This window comes from Cherax quadricarinatus, chromosome 80 (genome assembly GCF_038502225.1).
Source record: "Cherax quadricarinatus isolate ZL_2023a chromosome 80, ASM3850222v1, whole genome shotgun sequence".
Classification (NCBI taxonomy): Eukaryota; Metazoa; Arthropoda; class Malacostraca; order Decapoda; family Parastacidae; genus Cherax; species Cherax quadricarinatus.
This window is the reverse complement of record NC_091371.1, coordinates 1,842,369-1,863,999: the sequence shown is the minus strand read 5'-3', so window position 1 is coordinate 1,863,999 and position 21,631 is coordinate 1,842,369. Positions and strand designations below refer to the sequence as shown.

Here is a 21,631-nt window from a genome sequence, read left to right as displayed (position 1 = left end):
TGGACCAGGTGTTTACAGTGAAACATATAAGTGAACAGTATTTGGATAAGGCTAAAGAGGTGTTTGTGGCATTTATGGATTTGGAAAAGGCGTATGACAGGGTGGATAGGGGGGCAATGTGGCAGATGTTGCAAGTGTATGGTGTAGGAGGTAGGTTACTGAAAGCAGTGAAGAGTTTTTACGAGGATAGTGAGGCTCAAGTTAGAGTATGTAGGAAAGAGGGAAATTTTTTCCCAGTAAAAGTAGGCCTTAGACAAGGATGTGTGATGTCACCGTGGTTGTTTAATATATTTATAGATGGGGTTGTAAGAGAAGTAAATGCGAGGGTCTTGGCAAGAGGCGTGGAGTTAAAAGATAAAGAATCACACACAAAGTGGGAGTTGTCACAGCTGCTCTTTGCTGATGACACTGTGCTCTTGGGAGATTCTGAAGAGAAGTTGCAGAGATTGGTGGATGAATTTGGTAGGGTGTGCAAAAGAAGGAAATTAAAGGTGAATACAGGAAAGAGTAAGGTTATGAGGATAACAAAAAGATTAGGTGATGAAAGATTGAATATCAGATTGGAGGGAGAGAGTATGGAGGAGGTGAACGTATTCAGATATTTGGGAGTGGACGTGTCAGCGGATGGGTCTATGAAAGATGAGGTGAATCATAGAATTGATGAGGGAAAAAGAGTGAGTGGTGCACTTAGGAGTCTGTGGAGACAAAGAACTTTGTCCTTGGAGGCAAAGAGGGGAATGTATGAGAGTATAGTTTTACCAACGCTCTTATATGGGTGTGAAGCGTGGGTGATGAATGTTGCAGCGAGGAGAAGGCTGGAGGCAGTGGAGATGTCATGTCTGAGGGCAATGTGTGGTGTGAATATAATGCAGAGAATTCGTAGTTTGGAAGTTAGGAGGAGGTGCGGGATTACCAAAACTGTTGTCCAGAGGGCTGAGGAAGGGTTGTTGAGGTGGTTCGGACATGTAGAGAGAATGGAGCGAAACAGAATGACTTCAAGAGTGTATCAGTCTGTAGTGGAAGGAAGGCGGGGTAGGGGTCGGCCTAGGAAGGGTTGGAGGGAGGGGGTAAAGGAGGTTTTGTGTGCGAGGGGCTTGGACTTCCAGCAGGCATGCGTGAGCGTGTTTGATAGGAGTGAATGGAGACAAATGGTTTTTAATACTTGACGTGCTGTTGGAGTGTGAGCAAAGTAACATTTATGAAGGGATTCAGGGAAACCGGCAGGCCGGACTTGAGTCCTGGAGATGGGAAGTACAGTGCCTGCACTCTGAAGGAGGGGTGTTAATGTTGCAGTTTAAAAACTGTAGTGTAAAGCACCCTTCTGGCAAGACAGTGATGGAGTGAATGATGGTGAAAGTTTTTCTTTTTCGGGCCACCCTGCCTTGGTGGGAATCGGCCGGTGTGATAATATAAATATATAATATATGATAGAGTGGATAGGGGAGCAATGTGGCAGATGTTGCAAGTATATGGAATAAGTGGTAAGTTACTAAATGCTGTAAAGAGTTTTTATGAGGATAGTGAGGCTCAGGTTAGGGTGTGAAGAGAGGGAGACTACTTCCCGGTAAAAGTAGGTCTTAGACAGGGATGTGTAATGTCACCATGGTTGTTTAAAACATGTATATTTATAGATGGGGTTGTAAAAGAAGTACAGGAGTCCCTCAACATTCGCGAGGGTTAGGGGATCAAGAGCCTCGCGAATGTTGAAAAACCGTGAATGTTTGGTGCCCCAATATATTGTAGGGAAATATAATACAATACTGCTTAACTTGTTGAGCCATGAACAATCATAAAATACATGAAAATGTCGTAAGTTGTACTAAATATATACATGTTATGCTTTAATAACATGTATGTTATTAAATACCACAGACTCCACCACTGCCTCCACCACTTCCTCAACCAATGCCAGTCCCTACTACCCTCCCACCGACCCCCGCAACTGGCAGCCAGCCCTCCCACCACTCAGTGTGGTGAGTGTTTTGTTTGTTCATTATTTGCTATTAAACTACAGTATAAATAATGTAAACACATTCATGAGTGCATATTGGAATGGCTATTTGGACAGGTATTGGACAGTGACATCATGTGTTTACTCTTGAACACAGCAAAGAATCAAACATTTCTGCTACTGCTAATAATAACAATAGTAATAATAATAATAATAATAATAATAATAATAATAATAATAATAATAATAATAATAATAATAATAATAATAATAATATTAATAATAATAATAATAATAATAATAATAATAATAATAATAATAATACGATATAATTGAAGAAGGAAATTGTACAAAAATACGAGGGAGTGGTTGACACATCGTCAGTGTGACTTTGTTTATGCTGGAGTGAACATTAGTCTCCCTGCTCTTCCAAACATTTCACAATAATTCAGCGGTTGAGACAGTGATAGAGGCAGTGATAGAGGCAGTGATAGAGGCAGTGATAGAGACAGTGGGTGAGGCAGTGGTATTTACTAACATATACGTATGTTATAAATAATAATAGTACATGTTAATATTAATAACATTTATAATAATAATAATAAATGTTATTCATAATGTACTATTATTATTTATAACACATATGTAGTAAATATCACTGCCTCTATCGCTGCCTCTACCACTGCCTCTACCACTGCCTCTATCACTGCCTCTACCACTGCCTCTACCACTGCCTCTACCACTGCCTCTACCACTGCCTCTACCACTGCCTCTACCACTGCCTCTACCACTGCCTCTACCACTGCCTCTATCACTGCCTCTACCACTGCCTCTACCACTGCCTCTACCACTGCCTCTACCACTGCCTCTACCACTGCCTCAACCACTCCAGTCACACTCAATCTACAAGCACCAAACAATGAATTATTGTGAAATGTTTGGAAGAGCAGGGAGACTAATGTTCACTCCAGCATAAACAAAGCCACACTGACGATGTGTCAACCACTCCCTCGTATTTTTGTACAATTTCCTTCTTCAATTATATCGTATTATTATTGTTATTATTATTATTATTATTATTATTATTATTATTATTATTATTGTTATTATTAGCAGTAGCAGAAATGTTTGATTCTTTGCTGTGTTCAAGAGTAAACACATGATGTCACCGTCCAGTACCTGTCCAAATAGCCATTCCAATATGCAGTCATGAATGTGTTTACATTATTTATACTGTAGTTTAATAGCAAATAATGAACAAACAAAACACTCACCACAATGAGTGGTGGGAGGGCTGGCTGCCAGTTGCGGGGGTCGGTGGGAGGGTAGTAGGGACTCGCAGGTGGCGGGAAACTTGAATATGATTTGGCGGCTGGGAATTTGGCGGTTGGGAATTCGCGAATGTGTGAAGCCCGCGAAAGCAGAAAACGTGAATGTTGAGGGAGACCTGTATACATTTGGGGCGCTATGTGAGAGAACGTATATATATATGTTTGGACCGTTTAAGGGTTAAATAACATGGATCCAAACCAGTGCCTTGAAAGGATCAACTTCCTGGCAGCTGAAGTATGTTCTAGGCATATTCCCCTAAGAAAGAAGATGAGCAGGAGTAAACTGGAGAGAGAAAATGCTCCCTCTACAGAAGACGACGAAGAATCACTGAGCTCCTCAGGAATGCTAGAATATCTGATACATGGAAGGAAGTGCTGACTAGGGAAATGGAAACTATCAAACTTAAGTTAAAGGACTCTTACAGGAACCAGGAGAGACAGGAGCTTAAAGCTATTAGTGAAATTGAAAGAAATTCGAAATATTTCATTTCATATGCCAAAAGCAAGGTGAATACCACATCTAGTAACAGGACCATGCTCAGACAGGATGGGACTTACACAGATGACAACAAGGAAATGAATGAACTACTGAAATCCCAGTACGACTCTGTGTTTAGTGAGCCACTAATCAGTCTGAGGATCAACAATCCAAATGATTTCTTCATGAATGAGCCTCAAAACTCCATCAATGTATGCCAGATTTCCAACATTACCCTAACTCTGATACACTTTGAAAAAGCCATTGATAACATGCCCATGTACTTAGGTCCAGACCCAGAATAGTGGAACTCTGTGTTCATTAAGAACTGCAAGAAACCCCTTTTACATGCCCTAAGTATACTATGGAGAAGGAGCTTAGACATGGGTGAAATTCCACAGTCAATTAAAACAATGGATATAGCCCCACTCCATAAAGGTGGCAGCAAAGTATTAGCTAAGAACTATAAACCAATAGCTCTAACGTTCCACATCATAAAAATCTTTGAAAGAGTGCTAAGAAGCATGATTGCAAACCACTGGAAGAAAAAACAGAATGCAGATGTAATATACACAGACTTTGCAAAAGCGTTTGACAAGTGCGATCATGGCGTAACAGTGCACAAAATATGTGCTAAAGGAATAACTGGCAAAGTGGGGAGATGGATCTTCAACTTCCTAACTAATCGAACACAAAGAGTAGTGGTCAACAGAGTTAAATCACGTGTGCAACATCTGGGTATCTTTATTGTAGACGTTTCGCCATCCAGTGGCTTTATCAATACAAATTCTAGGACATAACTTGAAGACAGTAGAACTATGTACAGAAGATGAGGTAATCAGTCCCTCAACCTAGGAGTAGGTGCGAAGAGCACCATAGTCGTGGAGATTCTGAAGCAGAAGAAAGGAGCCTGGCGCTTATATAGTAACGTCAGGTGTAGCAGATGAGGGCATAGTCACTGGTAAGCGGGATTCCCCAGTGGAAGTAGTGACTATGCCCTCATCTGCTACACCTGACGTTACTATATAAGTGCCAGGCTCCTTTCTTCTGCTTCAGAATCTCCATGACTATGGTGCTCTTCGCACCTACTCCTAGGTTGAGGGACTGATTACCTCATCTTCTGTACATAGTTCTACTGTCTTCAAGTTATGTCCTAGAATTTGTATTGATAAAGCCACTGGATGGCGAAACGTCTACAATAAAGATACCCAGATGTTGCACACGTGTCTTAATTTCATCTTGTCGGTATTATATACCATTCTTACACAGAGTTAAATCGGAAGTTGCCATAGTGAAAAGCTCTGTTCCACAAGGGATAGTACTTGCCCCCATCCTGTTCCTCATCCTCATATCAAACATGGACAGAGATGTAATCCACAGCTCCATGTCATCCTTTGCAGACGATACTAGGATCTGCACGAGACTGTCATCTACTGAGGACACGATTAACCTCTAAGAAGATATAAACCAAGTTTTCCAATGGGCAACGGAAAACAATATGATGTTCAATGAGAACAAATTCCAACTACTCTGTTATGGAAAACTGGAGGAGGTAATAGCTAGAACAGAGTACAGTGGACCCCGGCATACGATATTAATCCGTCCCCGAGAGCTCATCGTATGCCAAAATCACCGGAAGGCGAATTAATTTTCCCCATAAGGAATAATGGAAATCAAATTAATACGTGTGTGAAGGCTTACTCAGCCCTGTAACAACTTCAGTCAGTATTACTAAGGCTGGCTCCTCCTCAGGAAAATTAATGCATAGAAAAAGAACAAAAACTGACAAACATAAACACTTCATTATTTAGAAAATTTTAAATATAAAACACTTAAATATGAAATATTGATCCTACATTAAAGAAAATGAAAAATGAAAAATATAAATGATATCTGAATTCAACACTAATATATATAAAACTTGGGTGTCTGGTGTTGGTGACACTGCGTGTTGTTGAAATCGTAGCCGTTGCTGATGATGTGGGGGGAAGATCGCAGGTGTTGGTGAAAACCCACCGGCTCGTTCTTATAGCTGTAAATAATCGATCCGAATGACAGGAAATCAGGTTCTTTACCGCTGCAATGATGAGGGGTTACGTCCTGATTCTTTATACAAGTGCACATGGGATGTCTCAGGACGATAGTCCGTCTCGTTCAATTCTTCTCGTTGGTTGGCAGGTGACCCTCTCTCATTCCAAGCTGTAAAGAGAGACAGATTACCCACTGCTTAAGAAATCACTCTCCATGATAAGTACAATACCTAAAAGATGTGGTGATTATTAAAACATTTAACAGATAAAGACTGAAAGGACTAAGTTAATTATTGGTCAAAAGTGAAGCTTTCAACCAATAAGTCCACTAAAATATGATCAGGCGTGTACTTACAGTAGTGTTGGGAGCTGTGAGTCGAGTGATTTACTGTTTGACCGGAGCCCCACACGTCACCTTTCGGGGGGGGGGGGGGAAGAGGGAGGCGAAGGGATAGCGGGAGCTAGACTGACCCTACCTTAACAAGCAGCCGGCAATCAAACTATCACTTTCGGGGAGGGGGGGAAAAGGGGGGGGAAAGGGGGGGAAAAGGGGGGGATAGCGGGAGCTGGACTTACCCTACCTTAACAAGTAGCCAGCAATGAAACTATTGTTACTATACACTCCCTCGCTACTCCTATCTATTGAACTTTTCCCTCACACTCCCCCATACCAAGACTTATAGTCAAGGAGTATAAGAAGAATAGGTGAGGAAAAAGTTCTAACATGTGCAAGCCGCATAAGGCAACAAATCTTCTACTGACTGTCACAACTTAACCAGTCAGAGAAATAATTGGATGAACCATTGATATACACAATATGGAACTTAAAAGCCTGGAGTGCCAACGTCCACCTCAAGAGGCGACTGTTGGTTCCCTTAAAAGTTTCTAGGTATATCAAAGGTTTGTGGTCCGTTTCTAAAATGAATTCTTTTCCCAGCAAATAAAATTTAAGCTTGGAGATACCCCACACAAGGGCCAAACATTCCTTTTCTATGGTGGAGTATCTCGTTTCTGCGGGAAGGAGTTTCCGGCTTAGGAAGCATACAGGGAAGGGAGTACCATCATGGTATTGTAGTAGCACCGCACCTAAGCCAGTATTGGAGGCATCGGTTCTTAAACAAAATGTTTTATTAATATCTGGAATCTTAAGTATAGGGTCTTTCGAAAAGATACTTTTAATCTCATTAAACTTTTCCCGAGCTACGTCGGAAAGTTCAAGAGGTTCCTTCACAGACTTTTTAAGGAAGTCAGAATAGATGCCTGTAAGATCAGTAAGGTTCGGGATAAACCGTGCATAAAAATTTACAGAACCAAGAAAGCTACGCATGAGCTTCTTGGTTTTGGGGAATTTAAATTCTAATAAAGCTTTGATCTTACTGGGGAGAGGCTGCAAAGAGTTATTAGAAAGTATCAGTCAAAGATATTTAATCTTGTTATACCCAAGGAAGCATTTCTTCGGCTTGGCATTGAGGCCATGTGAGCATAACCTATGTAAAACTGATGTTAATGTTTGGATATGCTTGCCCCACGTGGATGTCATTACGTAAATGTTATCAAAATAAACTGAAACATTTGGCATATTACCCAAGACCTTTCTCATCAGTCTCACGTAGGTAGCACAGGCAGTTACCAAACCAAAGGGCATAGTTCTATACTGCATCAGTCCTTGGTGTGTAGGAAAAGCGGTGTACTGCTTAGAAGAAGGATCTAACATTACTTGATATGCCTGCACAATATCAATCTCTGAAAAGAAGGAAGAGTCATAAAATTTGTGTAGATCGCTATCTATTAAGGGCATAGGCTCAGCATCCCACCGAAGTATAGCATTAAGGCCTCTAAAGTCAATAGCAAGTCTATATGAATTATCCTCCTTCTTAACCATGACTACTGGTGAGCAATATGCAGATACTGAAGGTTCAATGATCTTTAGTTTTAATAATTTGTCTACCTCTCGGTCAAATGCATCCCTAAGGTGATACTGGGTATAATTTTCATTTGACAGGATTGTCCGTCACTAAATCAATCTTATGGACTACTGTGGAGGTAACACCTGGAATATCAGTAAAGACGTCTGAAAAGTTACTCACATATTGAAGTAGTTCGTTTTTTATGGTCATCCAAAGATTCATTAATATTAATGTTTGTTGCGCCCGAGTGGCCAAGAGTCACCAAGTCATGTAGTTCTCTGTCATAGTCTAAGTTAGAGGTGTCAATTACGCACACTTTACATTCTTCAGTTGTCTTGTCAAGTTCATGTGGAAAAACTAAGTCAAAGTTATAAAGGCAGTTAACTGAATTTCTTTGGTAATATTTCTTAAGGATGTTGATATGATACAGCTTAGGTTTCCCCTTGACTTCTATGAGGTAATCAACTTTCCCACAAATTTTTAATACTTTATATGGACCTTTCCATGCTATATATATTTTTTTTTTTTTTTTTTTTTTTTTTTCAACAAGTCGGCCGTCTCCCACCGAGGCAGGGTGACCCAAAAAAGAAAGAAAATCCCCAAAAAGAAAATACTTTCATCATCATTCAACACTTTCACCACACTCGCACATTATCACTGTTTTTGCAGAGGTGCTCAGAATACAACAGTCTAGAAGCATAAACATATAAAGATACACAACATATCCCTCCAAACTGCCAATATCCCAAACCCCTCCTTTAAAGTGCAGGCATTGTACTTCCCATTTCCAGGACTCAAGTCCGACTATATGAAAATAACCGGTTTCCCTGAATCCCTTCACTAAATATTACCCTGCTCACACTCCAACAGATCGTCAGGTCCCAAGTACCATTCGTCTCCATTCACTCCTATCTAACACGCTCACGCACGCTTGCTGGAAGTCCAAGCCCCTTACCCACAAAACCTCCTTTACCCCCTCTCTCCAACCCTTTCGAGGACGACCCCTACCCCGCCTTCCTTCCCCTATAGATTTATATGCTTTCCATGTCATTCTACTGTGATCCATTCTCTCTAAATGACCAAACCACCTCAACAACCCCTCTTCTGCCCTCTGACTAATACTTTTATTAACTCCACACCTTCTCCTAATTTCCACACTCCGAATTTTCTGCATAATATTTACATAATATCCATCCGCCGACACGTCAACTCCCAAGTATCTGAAAACATTCACTTCTTCCATACTCCTCCTCCCCAATTTGATATCCAATTTTTCTTTATCTAAATCATTTGACACCCTCATCACCTTACTCTTTTCTATGTTCACTTTCAACTTTCTACCTTTACACACATTCCCAAACTCATCCACTAACCTTTGCAATTTTTCTTTAGAATCTCCCATAAGCACAGTATCATCAGCAAAAAGTAACTGTGTCAATTCCCATTTTGAATTTGATTCCCCATAATTTAATCCCACCCCTCTCCCAAACACCCTAGCATTTACTTCCTTTACAACCCCATCTATAAATATATTAAACAACCATGGTGACATTACACATCCCTGTCTAAGACCTACTTTTACCGGGAAGTAGTCTCCCTCTCTTCTACACACCCTAACCTGAGCCTCACTATCCTCATAAAAACTCTTTACAGCATTTAATAACTTACCACCTATTCCATATACTTGCAACATCTGCCACATTGCTCCTCTATCCACTCTATCATATGCCTTTTCTAAATCCATAAATGCAATAAAAACTTCCCTATCTTTATCTAAATACTGTTCACATATATGCTATATATATATTATATATTATCACACCGGCCGATTCCCACCAAGGCAGGGTGGCCCGAAAAAGAAAAACTTTCACCATCATTCACTCCATCACTGTCTTGCCAGAAGGGTGCTTTACACTACAGTTTTTAAACTGCAACATTAACACCCCTCCTTCAGAGTGCAGGCACTGTACTTCCCATCTCCAGGACTCAAGTCCGGCCTGCCGGTTTCCCTGAATCCCTTCATAAATGTTACTTTGCTCACACTCCAACAGCACGTCAAGTATTAAAAACCATTTGTCTCCATTCACTCCTATCAAACACGCTCACGCATGCCTGCTGGAAGTCCAAGCCCCTCGCACACAAAACCTCCTTTACCCCCTCCCTCCAACCCTTCCTAGGCCGACCCCTACCCCGCCTTCCTTCCACTACAGACTGATACACTCTTGAAGTCATTCTGTTTCGCTCCATTCTCTCTACATGTCCGAACCACCTCAACAACCCTTCCTCAGCCCTCTGGACAACAGTTTTGGTAATCCCGCACCTCCTCCTAACTTCCAAACTACGAATTCTCTGCATTATATTCACACCACACATTGCCCTCAGACATGACATCTCCACTGCCTCCAGCCTTCTCCTCGCTGCAACATTCATCACCCACGCTTCACACCCATATAAGAGCGTTGGTAAAACTATACTCTCATACATTCCCCTCTTTGCCTCCAAGGACAAAGTTCTTTGTCTCCACAGACTCCTAAGTGCACCACTCACTCTTTTTCCCTCATCAATTCTATGATTCACCTCATCTTTCATAGACCCATCCGCTGACACGTCCACTCCCAAATATCTGAATACGTTCACCTCCTCCATACTCTCTCCCTCCAATCTGATATTCAATCTTTCATCACCTAATCTTTTTGTTATCCTCATAACCTTACTCTTTCCTGTATTCACCTTTAATTTCCTTCTTTTGCACACCCTACCAAATTCATCCACCAATCTCTGCAACTTCTCTTCAGAATCTCCCAAGAGCACAGTGTCATCAGCAAAGAGCAGCTGTGACAACTCCCACTTTGTGTGTGATTCTTTATCTTTTAACTCCACGCCTCTTGCCAAGACCCTCGCATTTACTTCTCTTACAACCCCATCTATAAATATATTAAACAACCACGGTGACATCACACATCCTTGTCTAAGGCCTACTTTTACTGGGAAAAAATTTCCCTCTTTCCTACATACTCTAACTTGAGCCTCACTATCCTCGTAAAAACTCTTCACTGCTTTCAGTAACCTACCTCCTACACCATACACTTGCAACATCTGCCACATTGCCCCCCTATCCACCCTGTCATACGCCTTTTCCAAATCCATAAATGCCACAAACACCTCTTTAGCCTTATCCAAATACTGTTCACTTATATGTTTCACTGTAAACACCTGGTCCACACACCCCCTACCTTTCCTAAAGCCTCCTTGTTCATCTGCTATCCTATTCTCCGTCTTACTCTTAATTCTTTCAATTATAACTCTACCATACACTTTACCAGGTACACTCAACAGACTTATCCCCCTATAATTTTTGCACTCTCTTTTATCCCCTTTGCCTTTATACAAAGGAACTATGCATGCTCTCTGCCAATCCCTAGGTACCTTACCCTCTTCCATACATTTATTAAATAATTGCACCAACCACTCCAAAACTATATCCCCACCTGCTTTTAACATTTCTATCTTTATCCCATCAATCCCGGCTGCCTTACCCCCTTTCATTTTACCTACTGCCTCACGAACTTCCCCCACACTCACAACTGGCTCTTCCTCACTCCTACAAGATGTTATTCCTCCTTGCCCTATACACGAAATCACAGCTTCCCTATCTTCATCAACATTTAACAATTCCTCAAAATATTCCTTCCATCTTCCCAATACCTCTAACTCTCCATTTAATAACTCTCCTCTCCTATTTTTAACTGACAAATCCATTTGTTCTCTAGGCTTTCTTAACTTGTTAATCTCACTCCAAAACTTTTTCTTATTTTCAACAAAATTTGTTGATAACATCTCACCCACTCTCTCATTTGCTCTCTTTTTACATTGCTTCACCACTCTCTTAACTTCTCTCTTTTTCTCCATATACTCTTCCCTCCTTGCATCACTTCTACTTTGTAAAAACTTCTCATATGCTAACTTTTTCTCCCTTACTACTCTCTTTACATCATCATTCCACCAATCGCTCCTCTTCCCTCCTGCACCCACTTTCCTGTAACCACAAACTTCTGCTGAGCACTCTAACACTACATTTTTAAACCTACCCCATACCTCTTCGACCCCATTGCCTATGCTCTCATTAGCCCATCTATCCTCCAATAGCTGTTTATATCTTACCCTAACTGCCTCCTCTTTTAGTTTATAAACCTTCACCTCTCTCTTCCCTGATGCTTCTATTCTCCTTGTATCCCATCTACCTTTTACTCTCAGTGTAGCTACAACTAGAAAGTGATCTGATATATCTGTGGCCCCTCTATAAACATGTACATCCTGAAGTCTACTCAACAGTCTTTTATCTACCAATACATAATCCAACAAACTACTGTCATTTCGCCCTACATCATATCGTGTATACTTATTTATCCTCTTTTTCTTAAAATATGTATTACCTATAACTAAACCCCTTTCTATACAAAGTTCAATCAAAGGGCTCCCATTATCATTTACACCTGGCACCCCAAACTTACCTACCACACCCTCTCTAAAAGTTTCTCCTACTTTAGCATTCAAGTCCCCTACCACAATTACTCTCTCACTTGGTTCAAATGCTCCTATACATTCACTTAACATCTCCCAAAATCTCTCTCTCTCCTCTGCATTCCTCTCTTCTCCAGGTGCATACACGCTTATTATGACCCACTTCTCGCATCCAACCTTTACTTTAATCCACATAATTCTTGAATTTACACATTCATATTCTCTTTTCTCCTTCCATAACTGATCATTTAACATTACTGCTACCCCTTCCTTTGCTCTAACTCTCTCAGATACTCCAGATTTAATCCCATTTATTTCCCCCCACTGAAACTCTCCTACCCCCTTCAGCTTTGTTTCGCTTAGGGCCAGGACATCCAACTTCTTTTCATTCATAACATCAGCAATCATCTGTTTCTTGTCATCCGCACTACATCCACGCACATTTAAGCAACCCAGTTTTATAAAGTTTTTCTTCTTCTCTTTTTTAGTAATTGTATACAGGAGAAGGGGTTACTAGCCCATTGCTCCCGGCATTTTAGTCGCCTCATACGCCATGCTACTAATAATTTATTTGACTTTATAGGCAAAAGTACAAGAACTTCATCCCCTACTTTAAAACTTCTCTGACTTTTGGAATCAAAATAGATTTTGTACCGCCCATTGACAAGCTTAAGTTTCTCGAAACTATGTCAGAGGTCTCCTCAAGTTTGGATCTAAGGTCAAGGAGAAACTGGTAAGACGACTGAACCTCAGCATTTACCTCCTCATTAGTCCATAAGTCATGAAGGATGGACAATGGACCTCTGGACTGTCTACCATAGAGAAGTTCAAAAGGTGAAAACCCCAAGGAGTCACTGGGAACTTCCCTCATGGCAAACAAAGCACAGGGTAGGTAATGATGCCACTCCTTAGGTTTAAGGGAGCAAAGTTTCCTTAAAATGGACTTGAGAATTGAATGCTGGCACTCAATCCTCCCATTACAGCTGGGATGATAGGGTGTGGTGAAGAGAGGCTTCACCCCCAGAAGTTGGTATAGATGTTGCATTAAGTCAGATGTGAATTGTGTCCCATGGTCAGACAAAATTTCTCTAGGGATGCCCACTCTGGAGAAGATGGACAAAAGGGCTTCAGCCACCTCTGTAGTAGTATGGTCTTTAAGGGAATGGCTTCAGGGAAACTTGAAGCATAATCAACTAATGTTAATATATATCTATGTCCCCCAGATGAAAGTGGAGATAAAGGACCAACGATGTCAATAGCTACTCTTTCAAATGGTACCGTAAAGATAGGCATTTTGACCATAGGTACTCGCCTGGTACCTCGGGAGGATGACAGTTGGCAAACTTTACACGATCTACAATAGGTAGTGACATCTGAGGACATTTTTGGCCAAAAATAGGTTTCCCTAATTTTATTTAAGGTTTTACGATGCGAGAAATGTCCGGCCACTGGCAGGTCATGAGCCATTTTAAGAACAGTCTCTCTGCATTGACTTGGAACAGCTAAGATGGAATAATCTATCTCATCTGAATTTAATTTGAATAGTGACTTGTACAAGATACCTTTTATATATTCAAATTTATATGAAAAGTTTTTCTTTTGGATAACTTGATTTTGTTTAGCAGCATTATGGCAATTCTGAAGAGAAGGGCAATTACGTTGTAAATTGACAAAGGAGTCCTTCGATATATCTAAAGGCTTAAAGTCAGGGAAAATCAAAGGATGGACAGTAGGAGAAGCCTAGGCTTTGGTCTGAGCCCTAGTCAAGACATTTATGGTATCGGAGGTGATATCTTCACTTTCATCTAACAAGTGAACCAGTGATCCTACTACCTCGCTTTCGAGAGTATCATCACTGGTTTTTAATCCCACATGAATCTCACGAGACATTGTATCATCTGAACTTTCGAGGGGATTCTCTAACTCTACAGGAAGAGGATCTGAAAAGTTTATGTCCATCTTTGGTGATGAAAGGTCAACCTCAGAAGGAAGAATGGCACCTTTTACATTACCTATTAGTACGGAGCAAGAAGTGATGGGAGCTAGTACGGCTTCAGACCAACCTGTGAACCATTTAGACCTAATGTAACAACGGATGGTAGGAAAAGTATCTGTATGGCCCAAGTAGTCTGAAAGTATAGCAGAGGAATGAGTTTCTTTAAGATTAGGGAACAGCTTATCAGAAATGACTATACATGTGCATCCAGTGTCTTGTAAAATGGTAGATACATTAAGTCCATTAACTGTTCCTGAACAGAAGGGTGCTTGGTCATTACAGTCTTTAAAACATCTTCCAACTTTTTGCACCTTCTTAGAAGGACAATCTGGACGTTTATGTCCCTTAACACCACACAAATGACAAACAGGAATAAAAAAAGTCACTTTACTTTCCACTAAAGGCTTTGATTTCTTAAGGTCTGATGAACCCTTGCCCTTAGGGTTTGATCCCTTTAGGTCTTTATAGGAATTGTGAGCCTCAGCATACAAGTCAGCGGCCTCAGCAACTTCCTCAGCTTTAATCAGGTTACGTTCTCTGATGAATGTTCTTATCTGGTGGGGAAGAGCTGTCAGGAACTGGTCAGCAACCATGAAGTCTCTAAGAGATTCATAACTGTGATCAATTCCTGAACTCTCTATCCAAAAGTCGAACAAACGAAAGAGTGTTACCTGTAACTGCTGAAAGTTCTGGCCAGGCTGTAAGGTGGCATACCTGAAATCTTTCCTGTAAGAATTTGTGGTTTTTTGATATGCTTTAAGGATTGCCTTCTTCAGTAGGTTATAATTACATAGGATATCCTGCGACAAAGTTGCATAGATATTCAAAGCTGTACCAGAAAAAAACATTCCTAACCTGGTAGCCCAGGTGTCAGTAGGCCATTCACAGAGGGTAGCGGTATTTTCAAACCTGATAATGTATGAAGTAATGTCTTCACCCTCTGTGAAGGGAGGTAAATTAGGTGTTGGAATATGTGTACTAGCTGCACATTGTTCCATTACTCCTTCCTCTAATTGCTGTTGTGAGAAAGTTAACTTTTTATTCTCTAATTCAAGGCGAGTTTTCTCGAGCTCGCGATCCTTTTCTCTGTCTCTCAACTCATGTTCTCTAGCTCTTTCCTCACGTTCTCTAGCTCTTTCCTCACGATCAAGCCTATCACGCTCTTTCCTCACGATCAAGCCTATCACGCTCTTTTTTGTCTTCTCGCTCTCTTTCTAACTGTCTTTCTTGGCTTTCTCTTTCAATTCTCTCTCTCTCCCTTTTCTCCTGTCTTTCAAGGTTTTCTTTCTCCTTTTTCTCCTGTCTTTCAAGGTTCTCTTTCTCCTTTTTCTCCTGTCTTTCAAGGTTCTCTTTCTCCTTTCTTTCTCTTTCCTGGATCTTAGCACTAATGAAAGCTTCTAAATTTTTCCCTGTTATTCCTAACTTACTTCCAGCATTCATCCAAAACTGGTATTCCTCCATACTTGCAAGAATAACTTAAACTATCAGGGGAAAAAGAAACGGGTATCAAAGAAAACGGAGGGTTCAATTCCTGCTCCGCTCAAACTGTAAATAAACCAGAGGGCTCGATCCCTACTTCAATTACACAATATGTATTAATGAAAACGAAGGGTTCTATGCCGGCTCCGAGCAAACAGTAAGCAGAATGGGGTCACTTGACCATCCAATCTTCTCACCAACAAATCAAGAGTGTCCTATGACAGTTCCCTTGATAAAATAAAGAGCTCAATGAAACAAATTGTCACTGGAAAATCTCGGGTCCCTAGAGTCTAATCCTCCAAAGTGTTTCAAGCTCGGAAAAAAAAGTGGCAGAATTAAATATTACATCCTGCCTGACTTGACTTACAATAAATTGAGACTATAACAATCACCAAATCTTTTAAATACCTGTACAGTAGTCCTACCATAGAGAATGATTACTCATGGCTGGTGGTAACCGTCTGTGGTATGCGGCGTTGAAGTTCCAATGGTAGATTCGAGATGGAATTGAATCTTGATTCAGTAGAGTTGATCCTGGCAAGGTCGCCACTTGTGAAGGCTTACTCAGCCCTGTAACAACTTCAGTCAGTATTACTAAGGCTGGCTCCTCCTCAGGAAAATTAATGCATAGAAAAAGAACAAAAACTGACAAACATAAACACTTTATTATTTAGAAAATTTAAAATATAAAACACTTAAATATGAAATATTGATCCTACATTAAAGAAAATGAAAAATGAAAAATATAAATGATATCTGAATTCAACGCTAATATATATAAAACTTGGGTGTCTGGTGTTGGTGACACTGCGTGTTGTTGAAATCGTAGCCGTTGCTGATGATGTGGGGGGGGGATCGCAGGTGTTGGTGAAAACCCACCGGCTCGTTCTTATAGCCGTAAATAATCGATCCAGATGACAGGAAATCAGGTTCTTTACCGCTGCAATGATGAGGGGTTACATCCTGATTCTTCATACAAGTGCACAGGCAAGTAGATAAAACATGGGACATCTCAGGACGATAGTCCGTCTCCTTCAATTCTTCTCGTTGGTTGGCAGGTGACCCTCTCTCATTCCAAGCTGTAAAGAGAGACAGATTACCCACTGCTTAAGAAATCACTCTCCATGATAAGTACAATACCTAAAAGATGTGGTGATTATTAAAACATTTAACAGATAAAGACTGAAAGGACTAAGTTAATTATTGGTCAAAAGTGAAGCTTTCAACCAATAAGTCCACTAAAATATGATCAGGCGTGTACTTACAGTAGTGTTGGGAGCTGTGAGTCGAGTGATTTACTGTTTGACCGGAGCCCCACATGTCACCTTTCGGGGAAGGGGGGAGAAGAGGGAGGGGAAGGGATAGCGGGAGCTAGATTGACCCTACCTTAACAAGCAGCCGGCAATCAAACTATCACTTTCGGGGAGGGGGGGAAAAAGGGGGGAGGGATAGCAGGAGCTGGACTTACCCTACCTTAACAAGTAGCCGGCAATGAAACTATTGTTGCTATACACTCCCTCGCTACTCCTATCTATTGAACTTTTCCCTCACACCGTGCAAGACACCCAAAAGTATGAAAAAAAAAGTTTTACCACATGAAATATTAAGTTTAATGCACACAAACTGAAGACATGCACAGTTTGTAGTACTCTACTAACAACAGAATACATGATACTTACCTTTAATGAAGATCTGGTGATGATTGATGGGATGGGAGGAGGGGAGTGTGTCAAAGTTGTTAATGTTTAGAAGGGGAATCCCCTTCCATTAGGACTTGAGGTAGCAAGTCCTTTTCCGGGGTTACTTCCCTTTTTCTTTTAATGCCACTAGGACCAGCTTGAGAGTCAGTGGACTTCTGTCACACAACAAATCTGTCCACAGAGGCCTGTACCTCTCGTTCCTTTATGACTTTTCTAAAGTGATTCACAACATTGTCATTGTAATAGTCACCAGCACGGCTTGCAATAGCTGTGTGAGGGTGACTGTCATCCATAAAAGCTTTCACCTTTGTCCACACTGTACACATTTCTTTAATCTGAAAAGTAGGCAACTTCTCCAATTTCTCTATCCCCTCCTCCGAAGCAGTTTCCCTAGGTGTGGCCTCTTGCTGTTGAAGATGATCCAGCAGCTCATCAGTGGTTAGTTCTTCATTGTTCTCCTCCACCAACTCTTCCACATCCTCCCCACTAACCTCCAACCCCAAGGACTTCCCCAATGCCACAATGGATTCCTCAAGTGGCATACGATTCCCAGGGTTAGCCTTAAACCCTTCAAAATCCCTTTTGTCTACACATTCTGGCCACAGTTTCTTACAAGCAGAGTTCAAGGTTCTCTTAGTCACTCCCTCCCAAGCTTTACCTATAAGGTTTACACAATTGAAGATATTAAAGTGATCCTTCCAAAACTCTTTTAGAGTCAATCGAGTGTTTGTGGTCACTTCAAAGCACTTTTGAAACATAGCTTTTGTGTACAGTTTCTTGAAGTTGGAAATGACCTGCTGGTCCATGGGCTGCAGGAGAGGAGTGGTATTAGGAGGCAAAAACTTGACCTTAATGAAGCTCATGTCCCCAGAAAGTCACTCTGCCAAGTCTGTAGGATGACCAGGGGCATTGCCTAATACCAGGAGGCAATTAAGGTCTAATTTCTTTTCAATTACATAATTTTTCATATTGGGGGCAAATGCTTGGTGTAACCAGTCATAGAAAAAGTCCTTAGTGACCCATGCCTTACTGTTTGCCCTCCACAGCGCACACAAATTAGCCTTGAGGACATTTTTTTGCCTTAACACTCTGGGAGTTTCTGAGTGATACACCAATAAAGGCTTCACTTTGCAATCACCACTAGCATTGGCACACATCAGAAGAGTAAGCCTGTCTTTCACAGGCTTATGTCCTGGGAGTGCCTTTTCCTACTGAGTAATGTAGGTCCTGCTTGGCATTTTCTTCCAAAACAGGCCTGTTTCGTCGCAATTAAACACTTGTTCAGGTTTAAATTCTTCACTGTCTATGTAATCCTTGAATTCCTTCACATATTTTTCAGCTGCTTTTTGGTCCAAACTGGCAGCCTCACCATGCCTAATCACACTATGTATGCCACTACAGTTCTTAAATCTTTCAAACCAACCTTTGCTGGCCTTAACCCTTAAACGGTCCAAACAAATCGACGTTTAAATTCGTAGTGCTACAAAAGTAGATCTACTTTTTTTTTAACATATTTTCAAATGTAACAAAAAAAATGTACATAAAAGTTTTTTTTACACGTTTTCAAATGTAAAACAAAAAAGATCTACATTTTTTTACATACTTTCAGATGTTGAAAAAACGTATATATACGTTTGGACCATTTAAGGGTTAAATTCACTCTCATTACCACTAGTTGCAGGCATAGTTTCAATTAAATCCTCATGCAACTTCCTAGCCTTTTTACATATGATCGCTTGAGAGATGCTATCTACTGCTATCCATTTTTCATTTATACACACCAATAACAGTCTCTCAACATCTTCTAACACTTGTGATCTCTGTTTCGAAAACAGGCATGCACCTTTTGCAAGAACAGCTTCCTTGATTGCCTTTCTGTTGGCCAAGATAGTAGCGATGGTTGATTGGGGTTTGTTATACAACCTGGCCAGTTTGGAGACACGCACTCCACTTTCGTACTTTGCAATTGTCTCTTTTTTCAATTCCATACTAATTCTCACCCTTTTTACCACAGGATTGGCACTAGAGGCTTTCTTGGGGCCCATGGTGACTTATTTTGCAGTTATTTCTTTCAACACACCAGCCGTATCTCACTTAAGCGGGGCGGCCCAAAAGGAAAAACAAAAGCTTCTCCTTTTACATTTAGTAATATATACAGGAGAAGGGGTTACTAGCCCCTTGCTCCCGGCATTTTAGTCGCCTCTGAAAACACGCATGGCTTACGGAGGAAGAATTCTGTTCCACTTCCTCATGGAAATAAGAGGAAATAAACAAGAACAAGAACTAGAAAGAAAATAGAAGAAAACCCAGAGGAGTGTGTATATGTATGTTTGTACATGCATGTGTAGTGTGACCTAAGTGTAAGAAGAAGTAGCAAGACATACATGAAATCTTGCATGTTTATGAGACAGAAAAACGACACCAGCAATCCTACCCTCATGTAAAACAATTACAGGCTTTTGTTTTGCACTCACTTGGCAGGACGGTAGTACGTCCCTGGGCGGTTGCTGTCTACCAACCTACCTAGTTATTTTGCAGTTACAAGCACTAAAAACACTGGGATAATACAAAATTAAAATGAATTGGACGGCCTATTTTGGTGTCATCAGCAAATCTGCTTATGTCGCTATTTATTCCCTCATCTATGTTGTTTATGTAAATTGTGAAGAACAATGGGCCCAACACTGACCCCTGAGGAACACCACTTGTGATGTGCCCCCATTCTGATTTCTCCCCATTTATGCAAACTCTCTGCTGCCTATTTGTCAGCCATGCCTCTACCCAGGAAAAATTTTCTCCTCCTATTCTGTGTGCCTTAAGTTTCCTCAATAGCCTCAATAGTCTGATGTGAAACTCTATCGAAAGCTTTACTGAAGTCCATGTACACAATTTCATATTCTTTACCATAATCTACCTCCTCAAACATCTTAGTGAAAAATGTTAGTAAATTCGTAAGACAGGAACACCCCTTTGTAAAACCGTGTTGAGATTCATTAATCAATCTGTGCCTATCAAGATGGCTACGAATTGCTTCGGCAATTATTGATTCCATAAACTTTCCCACTATGGAGGTAAGGCTTATTGGTCTATAGTTCAAAGCCAAGGACCTGTCACCTGTCCTGTAAATAGGTATTATATTATATTATATGATGTAGGGCGAAATGACAGTAGTTTGTTGGATTATGTATTGGTAGATAAAAGACTGTTGAGTAGACTTCAGGATGTACATGTTTATAGAGGGGCCACAGATATATCAGATCACTTTCTAGTTGTAGCTACACTGAGAGTAAAAGGTAGATGGGATACAAGGAGAATAGAAGCATCAGGGAAGAGAGAGGTGAAGGTTTATAAACTAAAAGAGGAGGCAGTTAGGGTAAGATATAAACAGCTATTGGAGGATAGATGGGCTAATGAGAGCATAGGCAATGGGGTCGAAGAGGTATGGGGTAGGTTTAAAAATGTAGTGTTAGAGTGTTCAGCAGAAGTTTGTGGTTACAGGAAAGTGGGTGCAGGAGGGAAGAGGAGTGATTGGTGGAATGATGATGTAAAGAGAGTAGTAAGGGAGAAAAAGTTAGCATATGAGAAGTTTTTACAAAGTAGAAGTGATGCAAGGAGGGAAGAGTATATGGAGAAAAAGAGAGAGGTTAAGAGAGTGGTGAAGCAATGTAAAAAGAGAGCAAATGAGAGAGTGGGTGAGATGTTATCAACAAATTTTGTTGAAAATAAGAAAAAGTTTTGGAGTGAGATTAACAAGTTAAGAAAGCCTAGAGAACAAATGGATTTGTCAGTTAAAAATAGGAGAGGAGAGTTATTAAATGGAGAGTTAGAGGTATTGGGAAGATGGAGGGAATATTTTGAGGAATTGTTAAATGTTGATGAAGATAGGGAAGCTGTGATTTCGTGTATAGGGCAAGGAGGAATAACATCTTGTAGGAGTGAGGAAGAGCCAGTTGTGAGTGTGGGGGAAGTTCGTGAGGCAGTAGGTAAAATGAAAAGGGGTAAGGCAGCCGGGATTGATGGGATAAAGATAGAAATGTTAAAAGCAGGTGGGGATATAGTTTTGGAGTGGTTGGTGCAATTATTTAATAAATGTATGGAAGAGGGTAAGGTACCTAGGGATTGGCAGAGAGCATGCATAGTTCCTTTGTATAAAGGCAAAGGGGATAAAAGAGAGTGCAAAAATTATAGGGGGATAAGTCTGTTGAGTGTACCTGGTAAAGTGTATGGTAGAGTTATAA

The 21,631-nt window shown here is 40.7% G+C and overlaps 1 protein-coding gene across 5 annotated transcripts in view; it reads right to left on the bottom strand.

The window, feature by feature from the left end:
* The window catches only part of LOC128702286 (protein arginine methyltransferase NDUFAF7, mitochondrial), a 166,449-nt gene that overhangs the window by 108,975 nt on the left and 35,843 nt on the right, over positions 1–21,631 (bottom strand). For 4 of the 5 annotated variants that reach the window (XM_070102068.1, XM_070102072.1, XM_070102069.1 and 1 more), the window contains one exon: positions 7,375–7,533. The exons of the other annotated variant lie outside the window; for it this stretch is intronic. In XM_070102068.1, coding sequence (XP_069958169.1) covers positions 7,375–7,533 — 159 coding nt within the window. The remainder of the gene's footprint in view (positions 1–7,374; positions 7,534–21,631) is intronic. 5 annotated transcript variants of the gene reach the window in all.